At 42.5% G+C, this 24,597-nt stretch overlaps 1 protein-coding gene across 2 annotated transcripts in view; it reads right to left on the reverse strand.

The window, feature by feature from the left end:
- Nucleotides 1-20,668, reverse strand: part of MAP3K7CL (MAP3K7 C-terminal like) — a 46,128-nt gene extending 25,460 nt beyond the window's left edge. The window contains exons 1-2 of one of the 2 annotated variants that reach the window (XM_049858297.1): nt 20,636-20,668; nt 12,910-13,018 (exon numbers count right to left, since the gene is read on the reverse strand). In XM_049858297.1, coding sequence (XP_049714254.1) covers nt 12,910-12,979 — 70 coding nt within the window. In that variant the 5' untranslated portion in view covers nt 12,980-13,018; nt 20,636-20,668. Of the gene's footprint in view, nt 1-12,909; nt 13,019-15,086; nt 15,544-20,635 lie in introns of those variants that run through there. The other variant, XM_049858296.1, reaches the window with a different exon arrangement.
- Nucleotides 20,669-24,597: the final 3,929 nt, after the last annotated feature.

Genomic DNA, 24,597 nt, shown 5'->3' on the forward strand with positions numbered 1-24,597 from the left:
GAACATGCTGCTGGCCCAGCCCTGATGCCAGAAGACGGCACCTTGTCCTCAGAACCTGTGTCTTTCCTGGCTCTGCGAGGGTCCATGTCAGTCCATTTCCATTCCCTCCTTATCAACAACTCCAGTACTTATGCTAAGACAGAATACAAGCTAAAAGAATAATTTTAAAAAATGAAGAGATTTTAAATTTTAAGGAAGAAAGGAAAGAAATGTCTTTCACGTTCTCAACAGCATAATCAAATTTATTTGTAAAAACTGAGTGATACTCGATTTGAACTAGAGGAAGTGCTAGACTGTACCTGACGCAGAAACAAATACTCTCTCTTGAGCCAGCTTGCTAGTAAGACAGCACACAAGGTGCCCTTGGCTTCTAAGCAATTACCTTTCTTTGAAGATAATCACTAGAAAGGTAATTCAAATGAGGGGAGTATTACCTCAGCCAAACACCTCAAGAGTCACAGCACTTCAGAGTCTCTGGTGTATTTTAGTCAAAGTAGTAAAATAATGTTTTCATTTAAAAGTAGCTTAAGAAATGACAACGCATCACCAAATCCGAATCCACTGTGTGCTTGTATCTGCGCCATGACGCCTAAACTGACGCACTCTATTTAGTGTCACAGAACCGGTAGAAACTGAGAAATCTGCCACCAGACCCTTGCCCCAGGGTAGAGGACTGCCTTAAGAGCAAACATGCAGATTCAATCCACAGGTCCTTTCATTGCTGTCTTCCTATTCAGACTTATTGTGTGCCGTCATTCAATTCCGACACATAGCAACCCCATGTGACAGAGTAGAACTGCCCCATCGGCTGTAACCTTTACAGAAGTCAACTGCCACATCTTTCTGCCACAGAGTGGCTGGAGGGTTTGAACCACTGACCTTTGGATTAGCAGCTGGACTTAACCACGGCACCACCAGGGCTTCTTATTAGAGGTGACTAATTCTGCCAACTACTGTAGTCTTTTTAAACCCACAGAGTCATTTGCAAAGAACTGGACACAAGACAGAAATATTCACTTGGTACCACTGACCTTCTGGAGGTAGTTATAATTATAAGAACTATACTTTCTAAAACTGGCTTTGCTCTTAGGTGCTTTTACATTTACTTAAGCAAGATTTCAATAACCTAGACATGGCGATTTTCTAGCTTGTTGGGTTCAAGGCCAGATTGATTTCGAGCAGGTGAACGGGAAAACATTATGCCTTGGTATCCCAATCCTAGTAATCATTAAGGGAGCAGATGGGAACACATCATGCTTGGCATCCCAATCCTGATACTCGTGAGCAGATACTCTGGAAGAAGAAACCATTTCTGTAGAGTACTGGAGTACACTGGGCATTCCAGAGTTCTAGAAGACAGCCAGAAATGCAATCCAAGGCTTCCTGAGACTTCATCCGCCTAGCTTCCCTTGAAGCCACACTCCTTTCTGCTTACTTACAGAAAGGGAAAGAAATAGCTAACCGTTCGTTTTACTACAGTGTTATCAACTCTGATGTAAATAGCAAATACCTGGCGTGACTCAGAAATAATGAGATCATTATGGAAATCTAAGCCATCATTTACAGTCACACCATGTGTTGTTGCTTTCAGTTGCCGCTGAGTCCACCACGACCCATGGCAACTCCGTGTGTGCAGAGTAGAACAGCTCCACCGGCTCTTCAAGGCTGTGACCATTCAGAGGCAGATCACCAAGCAGAGGGACATATACGTGACCACGCTGATATTTGCAGATAAATAGCCTTAGGACTAGGTTCCTTGAGTTTACATCGAAGTATAATTGACATAGAAATCTGCCATGACCTAGAGAGAAAAATCAAAGTAAGACTTCTGTTGAGGAATGGATCAAGCAGGATCCACCCAAGCAGGAGATGGCAGCAGGAACGAGAAAGCCAAAGGCGGAGGAAAGGAGACTACCAAGTCTGAAAGCCAGACCTGCAATTCACTACCAGATGCCACCTGGTTTCACTGGCATCCTGGCCAGCCAGAAATTTCAGGGCTTGCGAAGCTGCTTACGAAGCTGCTCCCAGTTGATGTGTAGTGTGTTTACTTTTAAACAGTGGCTGCCTTCTTTGACTGGTTTTAAAAATAGGCAAGTATTCTAAAAGCAGGATGATGAATCACAGGACTAGGCCAAAAGGAAGAAGGAAAAGGGCTCCGGCAGTGTAGCAGCACAGCTGTCCCACAGACATTTGGCCACATCGCTGTAAAACACTTCAACAGTGATGCTAGATCTGAGTTCCTCAGAGCAATTAAATTTGTTTTGACAACTCCAGAAGCACAAAGTCCAGTAGCTATGCAAGAGAAAACCAAAAACCTAAACCCACTGCCGGCGAGTCGACTCCGACTCAGAGTGACCCTATAGGACAGAGTAGAACTGCTCCATGGGGTATTCCAAGGCTGTAAATCTTTAGGGAAGCGGACGGCCACATCGTTCTCCGACGGAGAAGATGGTATGTTTGAACCACCGACCTTTTGGTTAATAGCCAAGTGCTTTAACCGCTGGGCCACCAGGTCTCCTTCTATGCAAGAGACCACTTGGCAAATTTAGCATTTTAAAAAATGAGAAGAGTTGGTAGGTATATTTACAGTGCAAAAAAAAAAATCGCAGTGCAAGTACAGTTTTATTAAAATGTATTTACCAAATATTTATTAAATGTCTATTATGTACAAGGCAGGACTACGTGTCCATTCTAACATGGCAAATCATCTTATTTTTTTTTTTAATGCATTAAGGAAGTAATTAGTGGGCTTCCTTTTCAAAATGGCATTGTGGAGTTAATGGATGAAGCAAATATATATATATAAAAGAGTTTTGTTGAAGGATGAAATATAAAGGAAAAAAATAAAGAGGAATTTGTTTTTTTTTTTAATAAGCAGATGTTCACTGCCTGTTCTGCAAACACTAAGTGACTAAGTCAATGGTACTTAAAATAGAGCTTTCCTATCTGCATCCCGACCAGCATGACATACCATAGTACATTTTCTGATGGGCTTGTCTCAGCATTTACTGAGCAGCTGTTAGGTTGCTTTTGCGGTTATTCTGTTGTCGGGTTTTCTTAAATGCCTCTGCTGCATTGCCCCATGAATCAGTTAAGTGTGACGAATTGGGTCTATAAGCCAAACCCTCACTGTTGTTTAGCAATGAGAGCTATGCAATGAGAGTGGTTAGAGAATGTTGAACCTGGAAGGGGCGATGCAACCATCTGCTCCAGTCCCCTCAAAGTAGAGCTAAGGGCAGAGACCCTGAGAGCAGAAAGAAGCCACCAAAACTTCACAATTAGTGGCCACGTAAGAGTTAGCTCTTGTGATTCTCAGTTCCTTCCACCACACCATTCTGCCCTTCTTTACCTTGGATCCATGGATTCCTAGGCTTTTGTATAAGTCCTCCCCAAAATCCTGGGAATCATGTCTTAGATTGTCCAACTTCTTATTGGACAAGTGAAGGTTATTTTAAAAGCTGTGTACCATCATTATCGCTTTTGTAGGAGAGAATATCTTAACACTAAAACAGTAGGACACACATAAACTTAGGATAAAGGATAATCTGTTACATTGGATAAATTTAGCTTTATAGACCAAAGCAAACACACACACACACACGCACACACACACAAAGGCCATGTCTTAATCTCTTTTGTTTCATAGCGAAGAGGTAAAAACTTGATCAAAGCCCGACCAGATCTGCTGACCAGTATTTGAGAACTACTTTGCTCTAGGAGATTAACCACAAGGTTGGTTGTTCAAGCCCACCCAGCCACACCACAGAAGAAAAGCATGGCAATCTGCTTCTACGAAGATGACAGCCAAGAAAACCCTACGGTGTTCAGTTGTACTCTGTAATACATGGGGTCGTCATGAGTGACCTGCTTCTATGAAGATGACAGCCAAGAAAACCCTATGGTGTTCAGTTGTACTCTGTAATACATGGGGTTGCCATGAGCCAGAGTTGACTCGACAGCAACAGGTTTGTTTTTGGGGGGGTTTGGGTCTAGACAATGACTTGACTGGACTTTGAAGTAAATTCTCTCCCCCTCCCACCGTGCTCACCATCATAGACATCATTGGGGTCTGGGCTGGGAAACTCTGGTAGAAAGATTTTAGTTTTCCTAGCAGTGGAGAAGACCTCAGGAGAAGGGTAGAGTAAGCTGCTCACAAAGGACATTCCCAAGCTCTGTCCCACTCCCCAACCAGGAATGCCAGAGGCAGCCCTACCCAGGACCCACTCAGTCTGTCTCCATTCCCTGCAGTCAGGACCAGCTTCATGAGCACACGACCTGTCCAGTTACAAAGAGCCCTTCACTCAGAAACCTGTTACCATTGAGTTGATTCCAACTTATAGCAGCCCTACAGGAGAGAGTAAAACTGCCCCATAGAGCTTCCAAGGCTGTAAATCTTTATAGGAGCAGACTGTCACATCTTTCTTCTGCAGACCTGCGGGTGGGTTTGATCCACCAGCCTTTTGATTAGCAGCCTAGTGCTTAACTACTGTACCACCAGGGCTTCTTAGGGTCAAGTTTACTGACTCCAATGACTTAGTTTTCCCCATGCCATTTCCTGGTGTGGCCATAACCTCAGGTCTTATGGGCTTACCATCTTCATGTAAATCTGAATTTAAGAAGAGTTTCCCCTTAACTTCCCCATCAAAGCAAACACTTTCTATACAGAACATTATAAAAAAATTTAACCTAAACTTGAGAGGTCTTTGATTACCTTCATTTTAAATTGAAATCAAGATAAATATTTTATTTTTAGAAATAAAATAAGGCTGTCAACAAACACAATTAACTATCAAAAAATATCTTTAAAATTTCTAGATACCTAGGTTTTTGTTAGGTCATCACATAATTTGGAGATATCAAAAGCTTGGAGCCCTGGTGGCACAGTGGTTAAGAGCTCAGCTCCTAACCAAAATGTCAGCAGCTCAAATCCACCAGCCGCTGCTTGAAAACTCAATGGGGCAGTTCTACTCTGCCCTACAGGGTCACTATGAGTCGGAATTGACCCAACAGCAACAGGTCTGGGTTGGTATTGAAAGCTTTGTTAAGCTTTGCTTTTTAGTTGTTAAACATTAAACATGTGAATTCTTTAATATGTGTCTAATATGTATAATTAGAGAGAAAGAGAGATGAATACGAATACAGATACACAGATTTAGTATGGCATCTAGCGGACTGTCAATTCTTTATAACTAATAATAATCACCATAATCACCATGTTACCTTAACCACTACCTAAAATTATCAGGCAAACAAAATCAGGCATCAAAATATGATGAGTTTCTCTGCAAGGAGAACCTGATTTGGCTTAAGCACAGAGTTTATGTTCCTTGGAACTATTCATCTAGTCACTGTTACAATAACAATCACTTGGTGAATCTTACTGATTCATCTTATGGAAAAACAGGTGACTTAGCTCGTAAGATACTCTCCCAGGAACGTCTTGTCAGACCAAGTTTCAAAAAGAGCCAGCTAGTAGTATATTTATTCCTCAGCACACCACCAAATACTGAAAAACCCAAAACCTGTTGCCGTCAAATCCATTTCGACCCATAGTGTCCCTACAGTACAGGGCAGAACTGCCCCATAGGGTTTCTGAGGAGTGGCTGGCGGATCCCAACTGCCGGCCTTTTGTTTAGCAGCCAAACACTTAACCACTGCACTACCAGGGCTCCCCACCAAATACATTGCATCTCTTTTTCTTCTTTCCTACTGTGCAAAGGCATACCCCAACCAACCTTCCTCCACCATCTCTCGTGACTGTCAGGGAAATGATTTGCTGTCAGGAACACTCATGTTTTTCTCTTCTTACATGGGCATAACCTCTAAATGGGTAACAGAATAAAAACATCCCCACTCACCTGGCTTTGAATCCCTTCCTACTTATTAATTAACCATTTGATTTAGAGAAAGTTACTCAGTCTCCCTGATCCAGCATTCCCACACGTATAAAACGGGTTTAACAACACATTCCTGCAAGGTTTTTGCCAGTACTAAGTTGATGAGAGAAAACCCTGGTGTCATAGTGGTTAAGAGCTATGGCTGCTAACCAAAAGGTTGGCAGTTCGAATACAGCAGGCACTCCTTGGAAACCCTGTGGGGCAATTCTACTCTGTCCTTTAGAGTTGTCACGTCGACTTGACAGCAACAGGGTTGTTTTTTGTTTGTTTGTTTACGTTGAAGAGATGATACAGGAAAAGGCACCTAGGTACTCAATAAACATTCACTTCCTTTCTGGACTTTCTTTATAGCTATAAACAACAGAATCCAACCAATAAGTCCAGTTGTATCTCAAAGAATCTTAATTTGATACAGTATAATGTACTCAAGGTGGTTATAGATATTGTATTACTGTATCAATTATAAGTGTTTGATAATTAAGTTTCTATTCTTTTCCTCAACTCTATACTCTATAAACCCACCGCCATAGAGTTGATTCCAATTCATAGCAACCCTATAGGACACAGAGGAGAACTGCCTTATAGGGTTTCCAAAGAGCAGCTGGTGGATTCGAACTGCCAACATTTTAGTTAGCAACTGAGCCCTGAACCACTGTGCTCTAAAAGGGAATGTGCTCTGTAAGGGAACATAGATATAGGAGACACCCCCTATCCTACCCTTGAGATGTTTTTGACTGCCTGTGGTCACTGCACATTGAGCCAGCTCTAAAGCTAGGGTCAGAGTTGGGACACAGTGTGACTTACAAAAATCTAAGAAGACTCCCCCTCACCCCATTTCCTGGCAAGCTGGCTGGTCTTTAAAATTCCAGTTGGAACTTTATCCCTCAGCTTGCTGAGCCCCTACGGATATGCAAATAAACCCTGAGAGAGGTAAAAGGAAAAGCCTCAACATTCGTTTAGAGTTAAGAGTGAAAGAGATTGCCCAGGGTTTTTCCAGGGAAATCAGGGATTTCGATTATGGACAGAAGAGAGTATAGAAAAGTTTGAGGCTCTGAGGCACAAGGGTGAAATGATAGCAAAGATAGAAAAAATTGAAGGAAGGGGACAATGACAAGGGACCCTTCACCTGTCTCAGTTTTGCTAAAAGCCAGTTTCGCATGTGGATACAAAAACCCACACCCAGCTTGTTTACTTAGATTCAAGTACAACTATTTCCACTACTCCACATAGTTCTCACTGTCACACAAAACAGCTTCAAAAAAATATCTGAAGACAAATGATATTGTTTTAAAGAGACACCAACAACATGGGTCTTGGACCGATCTTAACTAAATGACACATGATTAATGCATGCAGAATTTTTTTAAAAAAACACAATTTTGAAAGTCACCATCTTGGGCCGACTGACTCTTTCTAAATAAAAACTAAACTTTTTAAAAAGGAAATAAGAAACTCAGAGTCAAGGTCTAAGTTTACATGAGCATATACCAGATTTTAGCTCAGCTGAAGGTAAAGAAAACTCCCAAGTAATTAACAAGAAATCTGTATGTCACCACAGCTCTAAATTCCTTCTGTGTAGAAAAAGGACAGTGAGTCTCCAATAGCTCAGGAGATGGGATTCATATTTTTCTTCTGCACATTTTCTATTGGGAAAACTAACTCCACGAAGGTTCCAGTTTAGGAGGTTAAATCCTTGGAATTCCCAGTTTGGAAATAGTATTAATCCTGTCATTAGCTTATTCAAGACAGGCACTGCTGCCTCCGGAAATTATGATTAGCTAAGTGTAACGTCCACCATCCGTCTGTCAGCTTATCGTACCGTGGTGGCTTGCGTGTTGCTATGATGCTGGAAGCTATACCACTGGTATTTCAAATGCCAGCAGGGTCAGCCATGGTGGACAGGTTTCAGTGGCGCTTCTAGACTAAGACAGACTAGGAAGAAAGCTTGGCAACCTACTTCCAAAAATTAGCCAATGAAAACTTTATGACTTATAACAGAATATTGTCCAGTATACTGCTGGAAAATGAGGTCCCTAGGTTCGAAGGCACTGAAAATACACAGTGGCCCCAACAATGGACTCAACCAATCATGAAGATGACACAGGACTGGGTAACATTTCATTCTGTTGTACATGGGGCTGCCATGAATCAGAGCCAGCTTGGCAACCACTAACAACAAGTGTTACTTAATGAAGGGTTCTGATGATAGGCTGAAAATAGTGATATTAAAGGGCTGGGTTCCCCCCCCCGCCCCAAAACTTGCTTCCTCTATTTACGCCCCTGGAGGACCATGGTCTATTTGGAGTCTCATGGCTCATTCTGCTATCAATGAACAATGACTGGCTCCCCATCTCCCAAGTCCAGTCTGTCACCAGGGCCCATCTGTCATTAGGTCCTCTCAGTCCTTCCTTCAAAATGATCCTTGGGTTTAGTAGCTCTTCTTATCTAATCCAGGCTCTTGGCACTTTTCTCTGTGCCATAACAAAAAGTCCCTCCTGTACTCTCATCTCTCCACCTTCCAGACTACTCCACTAGCGGAAACTTTACCATTTTCATTAGATTACTCTCTGGCTGAAGAACTTTTAGTCCCTATTCCTTCTGATCACGTCCTAATTCTTATGTTTAACTTTTAAGATCACCTTGCTAATTCTTGTCTACTGCTATCTAAACTGCGATGCCATAGCTGACTTCCCAGCAAGCACTGTCCGACTCCAGTGGGGCTCAGTAAATGGAGCGTTACTGATCTGCGCAGTTTGGAGCTCTGCTCCAATTGACCACAGTTTTAGTGTTTCCTGAGCTTGCCATGCTGCTTCCTTACTCTGAGGTTTTGCTCATATTTTCTGTTTGAAAAGAAAAGGAAAAGGAAGGGTTAAAAGGTACTTAAGCTCCTTTTTTGTACCAACTACATCTTTCCTACACTGCCTTTCCACATCCTAACAGCCTTCAAGCCCAAGTATCGTCTCTTCCAAGAAGCTCTTCCCAATTGCTGTGGATGACACGGACTTTTTCCTTCCTCAAATCTTTGCCCTTATAAACCCTGCGGGAGTGATCATATTGTGTTCCTCTTTTGCATATCCCACCCAACTTTGGCAGGGTGCCAGGAACACAGAAACTAAATAATTGATGGGAAAAGAAACAGGAGACCCACAGTCTACCAACTGGATAACTTGTCCCTGAATAATTGCAAGAGTCCCTGGGTGGGGTAAACAGTTAACTGCTTGGCTGCTAACCAAAAGGTTGGAGGTTTGAAGTGCCCCAGAGGTGCCTTGGAAGATAAAGACCTGGTGCTCTATCTCTGAAAATCAGATCTTGAAAACCCTACAGATCATATAGTTGTACTCTGGAAAGCATGGGTCACCAGGAGTTGGAATCGACTCGACAGCAACTGGTTATTGGTTCAATAATTGCAGGTCAATTGTCCTATAAACTCTACCTTGACATCAAGTAGAAGTGTGAATCGCAGGTGGGATACACAACTGTTTAGTGGTTTACATTTTCCTTAATACTCCAGAATCAATTATAATTATAGGGACCAGCTGAGGGCTTAATTTGTGTCAGGCACTGTGCTAACAGCTTTATCTACATTGTTGTTGTTGTCAGGTGCTGTCGAGCCGATTCCGACTCATAATGACCCTATAGGACAGGGTAGAACTGCTCCATAGGGTTTCCAAAGAGTGCCTGGTGGATTTGAACTGCCAACCTTTTGGTTAGCAGCCTAGCTCTTACTCACTGCACCCCCTGGGGCTCTTTACCTATATGTCATTTAATTCTTACAACAACCCTGTGAGTTATTACTATACACATCTTATGGGCAACTGAAGGCCAGCAAAGTTGAGTGACTTTCCCAAAAGCATACAGACAGTTGTGGAGATGGTCCTCAAACCCACGCCTCTCTGACTCCAAAGCCCTGCATCCTTAACCTCTACACCAAATCATTTCAGGAAAAAATGCAAAAAGAATAGTCTGTCCTAACATAATGGGAGGAAAAAAGGTACAGTATTAGCTTCCTAAGAAATGGACAGGTCAACACTCACAGGTCAAGATTCTCCTTGGCCCATGGACTGGCTCACTCATCAACAGTCAACTCTGATAATTTAGAATTACTCTCCCAACAGTCCACTACAGTCTCCCCATTTGCCACGGAAGTCTCAGATATTTTCCTGTTTTCCCCCCTGAACATGTGGGCTGCAGGCCATATGCACTGGAATTCCAAAGGCATGCACTGGGTCCGTGATAACAAGTGTTGCTCTCTGTGCATGACACTCCGCATGTTCCTTATTCAAGAATCCAGAGGGAGTGTCCCCAAATATCTGCAAAGCATCTTTCTCTACACTCATAGCCTCATGTGCAGCAAGCATTTGCACAAACACCCAACCCGGTGCTTCCCAAACTCGCCTGACCCTAAGGTTCTTGCTGAGCACCTGTCAAAAACACAGATTTCTAAGCCCTTGCCTGGATCTACTGAATCAGAATACACAGCAGCGGGGCCTTCTAGCAGGTATTGTGGATGAGTGCTCTCAGGTGGTTCTTTTAATCAGGCAAGGTTGAGAAACACTGAACCCCAGCTCCTGCCTTGGATTCTCCAGTGAAGAGAACATGGAGACACATTGATCATCATATATCTAAATTAGTGGCAGTGTCTTCGTAAGGCTTCGTAAGCATCTTTTTTGTAGGACCAGAAAGTAGGAATGACTCACGGTAAATGACAGCCCCTTTTTTAAATGATAGTATTTAAAAAAAAAAAAAAAGTGTACATTCCAAAGTATGGGTTCTTAGGACATCTGAAAGAAGAGAGAGAAAGAGTGGAACAAATAGATCTTAAACTGATTGATGAAAAACATACAAGAGCCCTCAGTCAGGAGCCAAGAGAGCTCACAGGAGGACGGCAGATAGGTTATAGGTCATACACCTTGTATTTTAAGGAACAGTCTATTCATGGGAACCCAAAAATTGAGATTCTCCTCTCCATGGCTCTTTTCTGTACATAAATTAGATTTTGCTAAAATGAAGCCAAGGGAGCAGTATCTCCGTCTGCTCTAAAATTATGATGCAATACTATTACTCAGAGTAAAGAAGCTTTCTATGCCGAAATTTTCTAAGGCTGTTGATTGCAAGAGGACTTGTCCTACTCACAAGGGATAGGAGAAGAAGGAAGAAAATTACCCATCCTCCTTCTCCCCAGAGCTCTGGTGATGCAGGGGTTAAGAACTATGACAGCTAACCAAAAGGCTGGCAGTCTGAATCCACCAGCCGCTCCTTGGAAACACTATGGGGTAGTTCTACTCTGTCCTATAGGGTAGCTATGAGTCGCAATCGACTCGATTGGCAACGCACTCGGGGCTCCTTCTCCCTGGATTTTGGGTTTATGAGTGAGGGTCTTGAGAACTAATCACACAAGCCCTGATTATTCCTCAAAATCTTGCATTTATGAAATGCATAAAAACTTTCTTAGAGAAGCCACATGGAATAATAAAGTTCAAACTTTCAAGTCTAGGGATCTGAGTTTAAACTATAACTCTGTTACTCACTAGCAGTGTGGTCCCTAGGCCTCAATCTCCATCTCTGTAAAATGGGAATGCTGATGTCTACACTGCAGGGTAGTTTTAAGGATCAGAAATAATATATGTAAATGCCCAATACAAAAGAGAAAATACACCTAGGAGCAATTGTTTTTTCTACATTGAGGTGGATTGGTTTATCTCTTGGGAAGGTTTCCCCTCATCACTGTCTGTTGGTGCAGGGTCTCCAATCAGTCCATTCCGGTTTGAACCCCTGCTGAGAAACGGCATTTCTAACAAGTTCCCAGGTAACTGTACATAAAAATCACCTGGGGGATCTTGTTAAAATGTAGATTCTGATTCAGTATATCTGGAGTGCAAATGCAAATTCTCAGCAGGGAACTTGTTAGAAATGCAAACTCTCACCAGGGGTTTGGACCGGAACCAGTTTGAAGCCCTCTTTTCAGCGCAAACCCTGAGTCCAGAAAAAGTACAGCAGCAGGCCACGGGAAGAAAGATGAAAGGAAAGACGATGAGGAGTTGGGGCTTCCCTTCTCCCTACACTGGAACACAGCCTCCACTGGGGGCTCTACAGTCCGGGAAATCCCAGGGTGGATGCGTCACCCACATAATCAGTTGGTAGAGTGACACCAAGCCTGCAATGGCCATGTCACATCAGACTCTATAGAACCCAGCTCTTTTCCTTTATTTTGAGATGAACCTATCTCTTTTCAATCATTACTTCTGAAAGCATCACCCGTACTGGACATTGTAGGAAGATAGACAAATAGATAAAGCCAGTCCTCAAAAGACCCAAGGTTCAAATGGTAACGTTGTTTAAGCATGCGATTTGAACAGGTGACATCTGACAGAGAGAAACAGTCACAACGGTCAGCACCAGTGGGAAAGAGCCGAGCCTTCCCTTCACAGCCGTGACCTCCCACCCACTTGAGGTCCCCTGTTCAAAGCTGGCGCAATTCAATATGTGTGTTAAGAGGTCACAAAGGGGAGCTATGACGAAGGGCTCCGGGTATGGCAGCCTCACCTCAGACCTTGCTATTTCGGGAGGCTCCACCTCACCTGTCCCACTCATCACTCTGGCTGAAGCCTGTTTATGTGGCCGGAAGTGTGGGCGCACAGCAAGAAACCAGCAAATGCTGCTGGAAGCGGGACAGGGATATTTTTATGTCACCTAACCCACTGCCAAGCTCTTAATAAACATTTCCTCATGCCGTTTCAACACTGACGCTTTGCCACCGTTAGAAATGGGTCTAGCTCTATGAATTTTATACTTAAAGCTAAAATGGGGGATGGAAAAATAAAGAAAAAGAAAAATTGTGATAAACCAAGCAAAGGATTGGAGGTGGGGGACGCTTTTTGGAAGCCACGCTCCAACGTGCATGATAAAAACCACACTCACTCTCATCAGGTTATGGCAAGCATGCATTTTTAAACATCTCCTGTGGAACAAGACATCATGACGGTGGGAAGCAGGAAGGCAGAACCCAGCGTACCTGAGGCATCACTGAGGCTGAAAGCGATGCGTACTGGCTTATCTGCAGGTACCCTGGCTGTGCTGATCATGTGGGCACCTGAGCCTGGGTCTTCTCCTGGGTCTTCCAGCTGTTAGGACAAGAGAGAGCCATTGTCAGTTTACTCAGAAGCCCTGGAAAATTAAAGGGTGGAGTTAGCAAACACTGCTTCCTTATTTTAAAGTTCCCCTAATTCTGATCTTCCTTTCCCTACATCAGAAGTATTTGCCTGCCCCAGTTAAAATTTTGTCTGGTGTATAAAAACAAAATTAGTGTGGCCGCTTTGGCCATATACACCCAGAATGGCACGTACAAGATGTGGCAAAAATCTCCACCCACCTTACTTTTTCAGTAACCCTTCACACTGACCAGCTCAACCACTGCCCTTCAAGGTCTTATACTGTATTTTATTTTCAACTGAGGGGGATAAAGAAAAGATACAGTCTTAATAGTATAGCAGATGACTTCAGATTAGACTGGCTTTTCATAATCAAAAGACTAAATAGGATCTGAATTATTGGTCTGGGAGGGGCCAAGAATCAGTATCACGGAACCTTATAAGAATACCAAAGGCTTTTTAAAAATATCCCACACTTACATTGTGACTACTAGGTACTTTATATATCTGATTAACTACTTATAAATCTATCAAACATCATCTAAGTTTGCACATCTTAACAATGAATGATACAAGCAAAGAAAAAAATGAAAATTATTCTACTTGATGTTCTACTTCCTCTGTTAAATTATTAATTAATAAACTAAGATAGAATGAATGAAAAACCATCATCCTACAGATAAGATAGGGTGCGATGGGCAAAAACACATGAAATCTTTGTTTCACCAGAGAGAATTCAACCCAAATACATTTTAACCAAGACATTTGATCATTTGCTGTTCACAGGGACTAGGAAAAGATATTGTTATAAATACATGATGCCCTTGTTATTTGAACACATATATTTAACTTTTCTATTTTTAGCCAGGTTTCTCCTAAACCCTCTACTTTACTTTTCACATAGACAGTAAACCAAAAAACCTGAATCCTATTTTAAAGTATAATTTTCTAAAAATGCCAGAATAGAAATCATTTCTTCAGCCATCCTTAGCAAGATTTTCTGGGAATTGCTCTAGCAAGGTATTTTCTCATAGCAGGGTTGCTGATTCTTTCCCATAACTCTTCCTAGCTAAAAATAGCACAGAGAACACAGGATTTTGTTTTTATAATTATTTATAGAGCTAAAATCAATGCATACATATACATGTATTCTCATGTATACATATGGAATCATCTACCCAGTACATGAAAAAAGAACAAGCTTATATTAAACACCTAGTATTTTTTTTTTTTTTTTAGTATAGCTTTGAAGAAAAACCAGCAAAATGTTTATCACCCAGTTAGGATTATATTTGGTCCATTCATTTAACACTACAAATAGCAATGAACAAGGAAAGCACTCCACTTTCCGAGTCATGTAATTCTAAGTTAGAAAGAAACAGTCATATGAAGGATCCCTTTGAGGACAGGGCAATAGATAATCTCTATCACTTCATTGAAGACTTGTTTTATCTCAGCTCTGACACACGCTTTGGTGTCATCTTGTGTCCTTAGAATCAAGCGTTTTCTTAGCCACCTGTTCCTAGGGAAGAGAACGAGCCAGCGGAAATTTAACAAACAATAAAAATCCCCTTCAAGTTGTAGATAAAAGGAAAAGGCTCATTGTTATACATTGTACAATAACCAACCATCTTATCATAACATCTAAGGATGAAAAGTTGTTTGGCTCTTTTGGCTAAATCTCCCAACGCTTTCCTGCACCAAGAAATAGAGCATAAGAGGTAGAAATTTGCCTTTGGGACTGCGTAAAGAGACCTCTGCTTGGTCTCCTGCTAAGGAAATTGACAAATACAGCTTGGTGGAGCCCCTCCCACCTCACAACAGAGAACATCTGTCTGCCTCCAAAGGGATGGCTGCCGCCTTGAGTGAATCTTCAGTTCCACACGGTGTCCACCACGAAGGCCCCTGACCCAACTTGCCTTTTCATCACACTGCCTGGGTCAACTGGCCACTAATTTCCTTCTCTGCGGCTGCAACAGAGCTTTGGTTAAGTTGCTGGTGCTCCACGTGTATCGCTGGGTTTTCACACCTGTGGCCTTACCTCACTTAGTTGAGTGTCTGCACTTGTGTAATCCAGGGCCAGCAACTGCCTTGGCCAGCCGTTGCCTTTGTGGAGTGAAGACTCAATAAGAGAGCAGGCTGCACCTGCTGCATAGCAGCCACTCAGAGTCTGAGGAGTGGAGACAGCTGGCAGGGCGGCACGCCGCTACCTGGTCTCCCCCAGACCCCGGCGTCCCATGGGACCTCCCTGTTCCGCTTCCTTCCACGAGCCCTCTCTCCTTTCCTTGCCTCTCCAACAGCCAGGATGTTGTCATGCTTCTAGAAAAAGCAAGACCAAAAGAAAACCCTCCTCCTGTCATAGGCACTTCGTGGAGAGTCCAAATGTTTTAATTCATTAGTCCTGGCAAACCTAAAATACAAACAGACTTGCTTCACAAGACAGGAATGTCTTCAGTGTGACCCAATCGGGGTCTGTGTCTATTCAAGCAAACTGGCAAAGATAGTATGACTCCAGTCAGCAAAAATGCTGGCCGCTCCAGTCCGCCCAGCGAGACCCAGCCAACTTGGACAGGCCGCCGGCAGACTTAGAGATGATAGCAGCGATGATCCCCGTTAAGAACGTGAGGTTTGAGATTGGGCTGCTGATTGGGCTTGGTGACCGGATCCCATCTGCAGATGCAACCAGCCACAAAACGAGTCAGTGGTAAATAGGAGTGGAACATTAAAATTGTTCAGCCTTTGCAACAGCTGTAAACCTGAATGTACTTTAAAATAGTTGGACAGTGAAGTTGAGGTTAAATAATAAATAAACAAATTAAAGGACTTAGCAGGTTTCTCTGAACTAAGGAGTCGAAGGCTGATTTGCTATGATTCTCACAGCAGTAAAGCTGTATGGACTCAGACAATTAGAGCATTTCCATACAAACCTGTTTAACGTTTCCAAATGCAAGTCTTCCCCTGGAATTAATATTACTGTCTTGATGTTATTTTATGTTTTTATTTGTGTAACAATATCACCTTTTTCAAAAAAAGTTACCATGAAATAGATTCCGACTCATGGTGACCCCAGGTGTATAGAACTGTGCTTCATTGGGTGTTCAATGGATAATTTTTCAGAAGTAGACTGCCAGGCTTAGTGGGGGATTGGAATCTAAGCTTTCCGTTAGCAGCCAAGCGCATTAAGCGCTTACGCCACCAAGGACTCCATAATATCACTTCCTAATTTATCAAATTAATTTCCTATCCATTGTCTCATTTTCATCTTCCCAACAATCCTATAAAATAGTTACGGTCAGTATTGTCATCTCTATTGGACAAATGAAGAAGCTGAGGCTCAGAAAACTTAAGAGGCTCAAGGAGAGATGATTATCATGGAGTAGAGGACCCAAGTAGAATCCAGGTTTTCTAATTTTTAGTCCATGCTATTTCCACTACCAGGGTGGGCTCTGTATTTAATTGAATTATTTAACTGAATTATTTATTTAAGAATAAGTTTGGCTCTCAGCTTTTGGCTTAGGGGAGGCTGGTCCAGTATCCAGCTCCATCTCACACCAGCTGCCTCCATTATGACATTCAAGTTCAATTCCAAAGAGATCAAACTTGTGCTTCAGATATGTGCCAGTGGGGAAGAGGATGCTATGCGTGCATTGTCTTCCAAGTTGATCCCCCATGTCTGTCTCCAGAAAAGCGAGTGATGGCATTGACATTGCCAAGGCAACCAGTGACCAGAAAGGCCTCCATGACAGTGAAAATGACCCTTCAGAAGGGACAGATCCAGTATGACTTAGCACCTTCCATCTCTACGTGTGTCATTAAAGCCCTCAAGTAAACACCCAGGGATAGAAAGAGGCAGTTACACGTTAAAGACAATATATGTACCACCTTTTACAATATTGTCAACAGCATGTGACAGATGTGGTGTGGACTTCTAGCCAGAGAACTCTCCAGAAGCACTAAAGACATCCTGGGGACTGCCCAGTGGGTGGGCTGCAATGTCAATGGCGTCCGTTCTCAAAACATCGAAGATGACATCAACAGTGGTGCAATGGATACCCAGGTGGCTAAGAGCTACAAAGGAAAATAGCTCATTCACAGATCGTTTGACAGCAGCAAGAAAGAGACAAAAAGAATGCATCTAAATAGTCTAAACATGCTCTGTCTGAGCTTGATAATATAAATTCAAGGGATTCAAAATAATAATTAATATTTACCAGTTCTTCTGTTCCCATAAGAGCAAGGATGAATTTCTTGGCTCTTTATCCAAACACTGCTAAGACAGTAACAAATCTGAAACCCAAGTGAAATCCCTTCCCACAACTGACACCCAAAATAACTATATGGTATTTTAAGAATTCTTTAGAATTACATTAATTCAATCCAGAAAGGACATGTGTGTGTGTCTGCGTGTGTGTCAAAATATTAGCAGTATATCTCTGAGTAGTAGCAGTATTTTTTTTTCTTTTCAGCAATAAATGTGTTTTTACTGTTATGTGTTTTTACTGTTATTTTTAAGAGCGTTCAAGAAGTTTTCACATAATGAGTTTTAGACTTCCTTCTGAGTTATGAACTCTAACACATACAGTGGCTTATGACACAGATTCCTGTCACAATTTAAAAAACCAAACACATTGCTGTTGAGTTGATTCCAACTCACAGCAACCCTATAGGACAGAGTAGAACTGCCCCATAGGGTTTCCCAGGCATGGCTGGTGGATTCGAACTGCTAACTTTTCGGTTAGCAGCCAAGCTCTTAACCGTTGTGTCACCGGGGCTCCCCTGTCGCATTTATGTGATCTCAGTTTCTCAATACAATTAAATAAACATATTCTAAAGGTTTGATACATTCCAGACTAACATTCCGAAATTTGCCTGATCATGTCTTTTAAAAATACCCGTTTTCAAGCTCTGTCACGGAGAGTGATTTGGAAGGTCTGAGTGGGCCTGAGGTTCTATAAATTCATCAAAGGAATACTAATGTCTGTGCACTGGTATAGCCCTATGGGACAGTTCTACTCTATCCTGTAGGGTTGTTATGGATGGAATCAGCTCGATGGCAATGGGTTGGTTGGTTAGTATGCACTAATAGAGGTCACCATGAGTCAGAGCCAACTCAGTGGTAACTAACATCAACAACAACAAACCAAACCTGTTGCCATCGAGTCAATTCTGACAAAGAATAACTCAGCGGTTTCTCTTTCTCAGGCCTGTGGTCCCTCTGAAAGATACAATACAGTGTGTGATGTATATGATCCAGTCTTGTAGAAGCCTGGTTCCCGTACTGGCTCTGACTTGCTGGTATTGAGACTTTGGTTAAGTTACTGACAGAATGAATGAAAACCAGGCAATGGCCAGATTATACATGAAAATAGAACTCTGACCCACAACCTGCAACATCCAGCCTAGGAGGTGAAATAGCAATCCCTATAACAACAACAGGCCCAAAAAGCCCAGGGCTTAAGAACTCACAGCTTCCTTAATTTTTGTCCCTGCTTTCAACTGAGGACCACCCAGAGACAGCCAAAAATGCTTCCCTAAGATACCCTACTTCTACCGAGGCCACCTCCAGTCTGGATTCTGCCTGTTGCACCTCCATAATGTTATTTAACATACTTCTCTGTCCTATTTATTCCCAGTAGTTTGATAGTTGGATCTAGAAGCTTGGTCACCTTGATCAAATTCAAGTTTGACTTTTTGAGGGGGCATGACAACTTCATAGGTAGTAAATACTATTCTTTTAAAAGAAACAAAAAATACTCTCCTGGTATTGACTTATTGGGAGCAGTGGTGATTCAGTGGTATAACTGTCGCTTCCACATGGAAAACCTGGGTTCGAGTCCTGGGCAATGCACCTCAAGCACAGCCACCACCTGTCTGTCAGTGGAAGCTTACATGTTGCTATGATGCTAAATAGGTTTCAGGGGAGTGTCCAGACTAAAACAGACTAGGAAGAAAGTCCTGCATTCAACCAATGAAAACCTTAGGGTCACAAGACTCTCATCCCATCATGCATGGAGTCTTCATGAGTTGACAGCAGCTAATAGCAACATGATGTCCTTCTCCAGCAACTGATTCCTCCTGGTTACGTGTCCAAAGAAAGTGAGTGGGACAATGGTTTGCTGTAATCCGTAATGGCACAGTGGTTAAGTGCTCAGCTGGTAACCAAAAGGTTGGCAGTTCAAACCCACTCAGTGGCTCAATGGGAGAAAACCTGGCAATCTGTTTTCATAAAGATTACAGCAAAGGAGACCCTGTGGGGAAATCCTGTCTTGCCACATGGGGTTCCTGAGTCAGATCTGACCTGACAGCACCCAACAACGATTCTCAGAAGTAGACCACCAGGTCCTTCTTCCTAGTCAGTCTTGGTTGGGAAGCTCCACTGAAACTTGTCCGTTACACTGGTATTTGAAGTATCAGTGGCATAGCTTCCAGCATCGCAGCAACAAGCAAGTCACCACAGTATGACAAACTGACAGACAGGTGGTGAACCAGGTGAGACCCAGATAGGGCCCAGGTTTTCTAATTTTTGCTTTGTGCTATTTCCACTACACCAGGATGCACTCTGTACTGAAGATTTAATTGAATTATTCTTTTAAGAATAAGTCCGTATGTGGGCAGCTCCTGTCTGGAGGGGAGATGAAAAGGGGGACAGAAGCTGGCTGAACGGACACAGAAATTCAGGGTGGAGAGAAGGAGTGTGCTGTCTCATTAGAGGGAGAGCAACTAGGAGTATATAAAAAAAAAAAAAAAAAAGGAGTATATAGCAAGGTGTATATAAGTTTTTGTATGAGAGGCTGACTTGATTTGTAAACTTTCACTTAAAGCACAATAAAAAAATTAATAAAAATAAATAAATAAATAAAAAAGGATACAAGGGAAAGATTAGTCCAAAGTATGAACCACATCTACCACGGCCTCCACCAGACTGAGTCCAGTACAATGAGATGGTGCCTGGCTACCACCACTGACTGCTCTGACAGGGATCACAGTAGAGGATCCCGGACAGAGCTGGAGAGAAACGTAGAACAAAATTCTAACTCAAAAATAAGAGCCAGACTTGCTGGCCTCACAGAGGCTGGAGAAACTCTGAGAGTATGGCCCCTGACACCGTTTCAGCTCAGTAATGAAGTCACTCCTGAGGTTTGCCCTTCAGCCAAAGATTGAACAGGCCCACGGAACAAAACAAGACTGAAGGGGCGCACCAGCCCTGGGGCAGGGACTGGAAGGCAGGGCAGTGGGCAGGGGGACCACGAAAGCTGGTAATAAGGAGCCCGGGGTTGAGAAGGGAGAGTGTTGACATGTCGTGGGGCTGTTAACCAATGTCATAGAACAATGTGTGTACTAACTGATGAGAAGCTGGCTTGTTCTGTAAATCTTCATCTAAAGTACAATATAAAAAAAATAAGTCTGACTCTCAGTTTTTGTCTTAAATAAGAACAAACATGAAACGATGCATAAACTCCTTAGAAAACTCTTACGAAATCAAATTAATAAAGCTCTTGCTAGACCCAATTTACAAATTAAATACAAATAAAGCAGCAAATCTGAAATACACTTTAACCACATTCATCTAACGTGACAGAAAATGTTTACCTGACACTCCACAGGCAACCCAGCTTGCGTTACCACACATCCTACAGGGCAGAATTGTTGAGGCCCCTCCCCCCACACCGCTGTAAGCCTGATGCCTGAATCCTTATGAGACTTCCCTCTGTGATCTGCTTTGAAGTTCATGTGTGACTGGTGCCTCATGACATCCCTTGGGCTTCACGCAGCAATCATGCTTTATGAGGAAAGTACTGAACACCTGGTGTCAATAAACGTTGGTTGTCTTTTTTTTCCAACCACAACTGCTTCTTGTTGTGCCACATTAACCCACTAACACGTGCAAGCCCTAAAAAGATGTATCCTGAAAGCCTTTCAGACACTTCTCTGATATTTCCTATTTCAGACACTTTTCAAATGAGCTTCAGCTTTAAAATGTAGAACAAAATTCAAACTCACAAAAAACAACTAGATTTACTGGTTGGACAGAGACTAGAGGAACTTTGAGAGTATGGCCCCCAGACACCCTTATAGCTCAGGAATGAAATCACTCCTGAGGTTCACCCTTCAGCCAAAGATTAGACAGGCCCATGAAACAAAACGAGACTAAGGGGGCACGCCAGCCCAGGGGCAGGGACAAGAAGGTAGGAAGAGACGGGAAATCTGGTAATGGGGAAACCAAGGTCAAGAAGGTGAGAGTGTTGACATATCATGGGGTTGGCAACTAATGTCACAAAACAATATGTATATTAATTGTTTAATAAGAAACTAATTTGCTCTGTAAACCTTTATCTAAAGTACAATAGGAAATCCTGGTGGCATAGTGGTTAAGGGGTACAGCTGCTTACCAAAAGGTCGGCAGCTCAAATCCCCCAGATGCTCCTTGGAAACTCTATGGGGCAGTTCTGCTCTGACCTATAGGGTCTCTATGAGTTGGAATTGACTCGATGGCAACTGGCTTCATGTACAATAAAGAAAAAATGAACTTCAGTTTTAAGGTCATATTACAGAGGTTATTAAGAAAACTTATAGAACTATTTCTAAAAATCCCACACACTGAGCTACATGGTCCATTATATGTTGGCTGTCTACGCTTTCAGCATATCTCTTTACTTTAAAAGCCTCCTACGTCAAGAGAAGAACCAAACACCAGCAAAACTTCCCATAGTCCATGTGAATGAAGAGGTGGGGGAAGAAGCCTCAGCTCTGAATTAGTCAGGATTCTTTTAGTTACAAAAGTCGAGAACTGATTTAACAGCAGCTTGAATACCAAAGGTATTTATTGGCTAACTGAGAAATCCAGGGACCTTCAAGTTTCAGGAAGAGATTAATCCAAAGGCACAAATGTTGTCATCAGGAAACTGTCTTTCTCTACCTCCTGGTCACCTTTTCTCTATGTCAGCTCCATTTTCAAATGGAGTCTCTCCATAGGTGGCCACAGTAGCCTAACCTCACACCTCACCAGGTTTACAAGCGCTGTGGAAAGAGAACACCTTTTTTCTTCTGAATTCCAGGATGGGATAGTCATTGGCCAAAGGTGGGTGCCATATCCATCACTGTGGACAAGGGGTTATTACTGTTGTTAGCTGCCACAGAGTCAGCTCCAACTCACGGAGGTTTGAGTTACAACAGAACAAAACATTACCACGTCTTGCTTCATCCTCACATTCGCCAGCCTATTCAAATCCATCATTGCCCCTATTGTGCTAACCCATCTCAGGAGGGTCCCACAACCTCATTGGCCTGTTACTTCACCAACCATGAAGGCGTCTTCTAGTGATTGATCTCTCTTGTTAACGTGTCCAAAGCAAGCAAGTTGGACAATGTTTTCTTGTGATCCGTTAGGTTTTCATTGGCTAATACTCAAAAGTAGATCACCAGGACTTTCATTCTAGTCTGTCTTAGTCTGGAAGCTCTGCTGAAACCTGTCTGCCATGGGTGACTCTGCTGGTAATTGAAATACCGGTGGCATAGCTTCCAGCATTACAGCAACACGCAAGCCACCCCAGTACAACAAACTGATGGACGAGTGGTAAGAACAATGGGTAGAATACTTGATTAGTTGAGGTCTGTGTCATGGGCCAACCATGAAGCTGGGTAAGGAGAGAATTATTCCACAGATTGATGAATTAATGTTGAGTGTGCCAAGAGAAAGAGAGAAGGAGAGAGAGAAAGAAAGGGTGTCCACTAAAAAATCTTCATGAGCAGAATGTGTCAGCGTCTCATGAGACATTTCTGGTTTCAAGGTAGTGGTGAGAAATGACCCTTATGGGGCAAATACTGTATGTTAGTCACTCAGCTAAGCTCTCTTCATGCATGTGTACTCATGTAATATTCAAAACACCCCTTTGAGATAGCTACTGTCATTCCTGCTTTATAGAGGAACAAACTGAGACTCGGAAAGTTTCAGTCATGTGCCCAGAATTCCAGAGCTCATAAAGTATCAGAGTTGATTTCTTTGCCAAAATAAATGTCTTCCTCTACAAATCAAAATGCTATTCAAGACATATAGCTAAAATTGCCTTTGTAGGAGATGCCTTTTCTTATTGCCAGAGTGGGAGTCTCAAAAAGCCATTTCTTCAGGAAGAAGAAATTTAAGGTCTTGGGAAGTGCAAAGAGGTATATTTTAACAATCAATACCAGTAGATACAAATCTGATTACCTCATCTGGTGAATGAAACAATGTGTTACTCCTCGTTCAAGAAATTAAGTCCCTATAATTAGCAACCAAAAAAACACAGAATATTGGAGTGAGATGGGAACTTAATCTAACTTTTTTTTTTTGAGAAAATTGAGGCCCAGGGAAAAAAAAGAGTTATGCCTTTGGACTGGGGAACAAAAAGAAAGAGAATTCAGTCTAGAAGTTCACACCTTGAAAGTGACTTCCAGAAGCAACATCCTCATTACCTTTCATTTACCGAGGAGTTCAGGTATATTAGCCAAATATTACCTTTGAACACCGAACAGGACTCTGAGAAGGAAGGGATTTATAACATTTCATGTTTGAAGAAAGGGTAGAAGAGAAGGTAGAAAAAGTTCCTCATCTCTCTGAGCCTTCTCATACCAGGCTTCCTCTTCTTTCCCTCTTCATGAAAAACTGGCAACCAAATCCTGTGAATTCTACCTCAGAAATGGATCACAACACCTAGGTGCTTTTTTGAAGCTTTATCACCTAAACCCCTACCTTGGTTCTCTTCTAGATCATTATTCACACATCCACCATCGTTTGCCTTTCTTTTAGAAGACAGATATGAATCACCAAAGGCACCCTGGTGACACAGTTGTTAAGTGCTCCACTGCTAACCAAAAGGTCTGGGTTCAAACCCACCAGCCACTGCATGGGAGAAAGATGTGGCAGTCTACTTCTGTAAAAATTACAGCCTTAGAAACCCTATGGGGCAGTTCTACTCTGTCCTTTAGGGTCACTATGAGTCAGAAGTGACTCAACGGCGAGTTTTGTTTGGTTTTTAAGAATCACTGTCGCACCCTGATGAAAGGCATCTATTGAGCAGAGGTAGATTTCAGGGACCTTCCCTCACACAGACTCCCACCATGGCCTGGGTGGGGCCCTCTTGGGGCCCTCCCAACGGGTTCACACTGTCCTTTGTCTTTGTAAAATTTGCAAAGATGAAATATTTTAACTGCATCAGTTGACTTCCCCCTTGTCACACTTCCCCTTGTATTGGGTAGTAATGAGTAGCTGTGGGAATTTGGGGGTTTGCTTAAGGGGAAGTTGAGCTGGGGATACCTTTGGCATTCATTTATTTAAGTGGTTCTCAGTCTCAGTATAGCTAAGTCATTGCTGGCGGTCCCAATGCAGAAATGCCTTCTAGTATTATCTCCACCGCCCACTATGATAACTCATACAGAGATTCAGCATGAGGACACAGGGACATTGGTCATCTCATGGTATTAACATGTCATACAGGGCATTCATAATCATATAGCTTTTATTTCAAGCAATATTCTGTGGACTACAAAACCTAGATTCACATCCCTGGACTTCCATG

Source organism: Elephas maximus, chromosome 18 (assembly GCF_024166365.1).
Source record: "Elephas maximus indicus isolate mEleMax1 chromosome 18, mEleMax1 primary haplotype, whole genome shotgun sequence".
In the NCBI taxonomy this organism is placed as follows: domain Eukaryota; kingdom Metazoa; phylum Chordata; class Mammalia; order Proboscidea; family Elephantidae; genus Elephas; species Elephas maximus.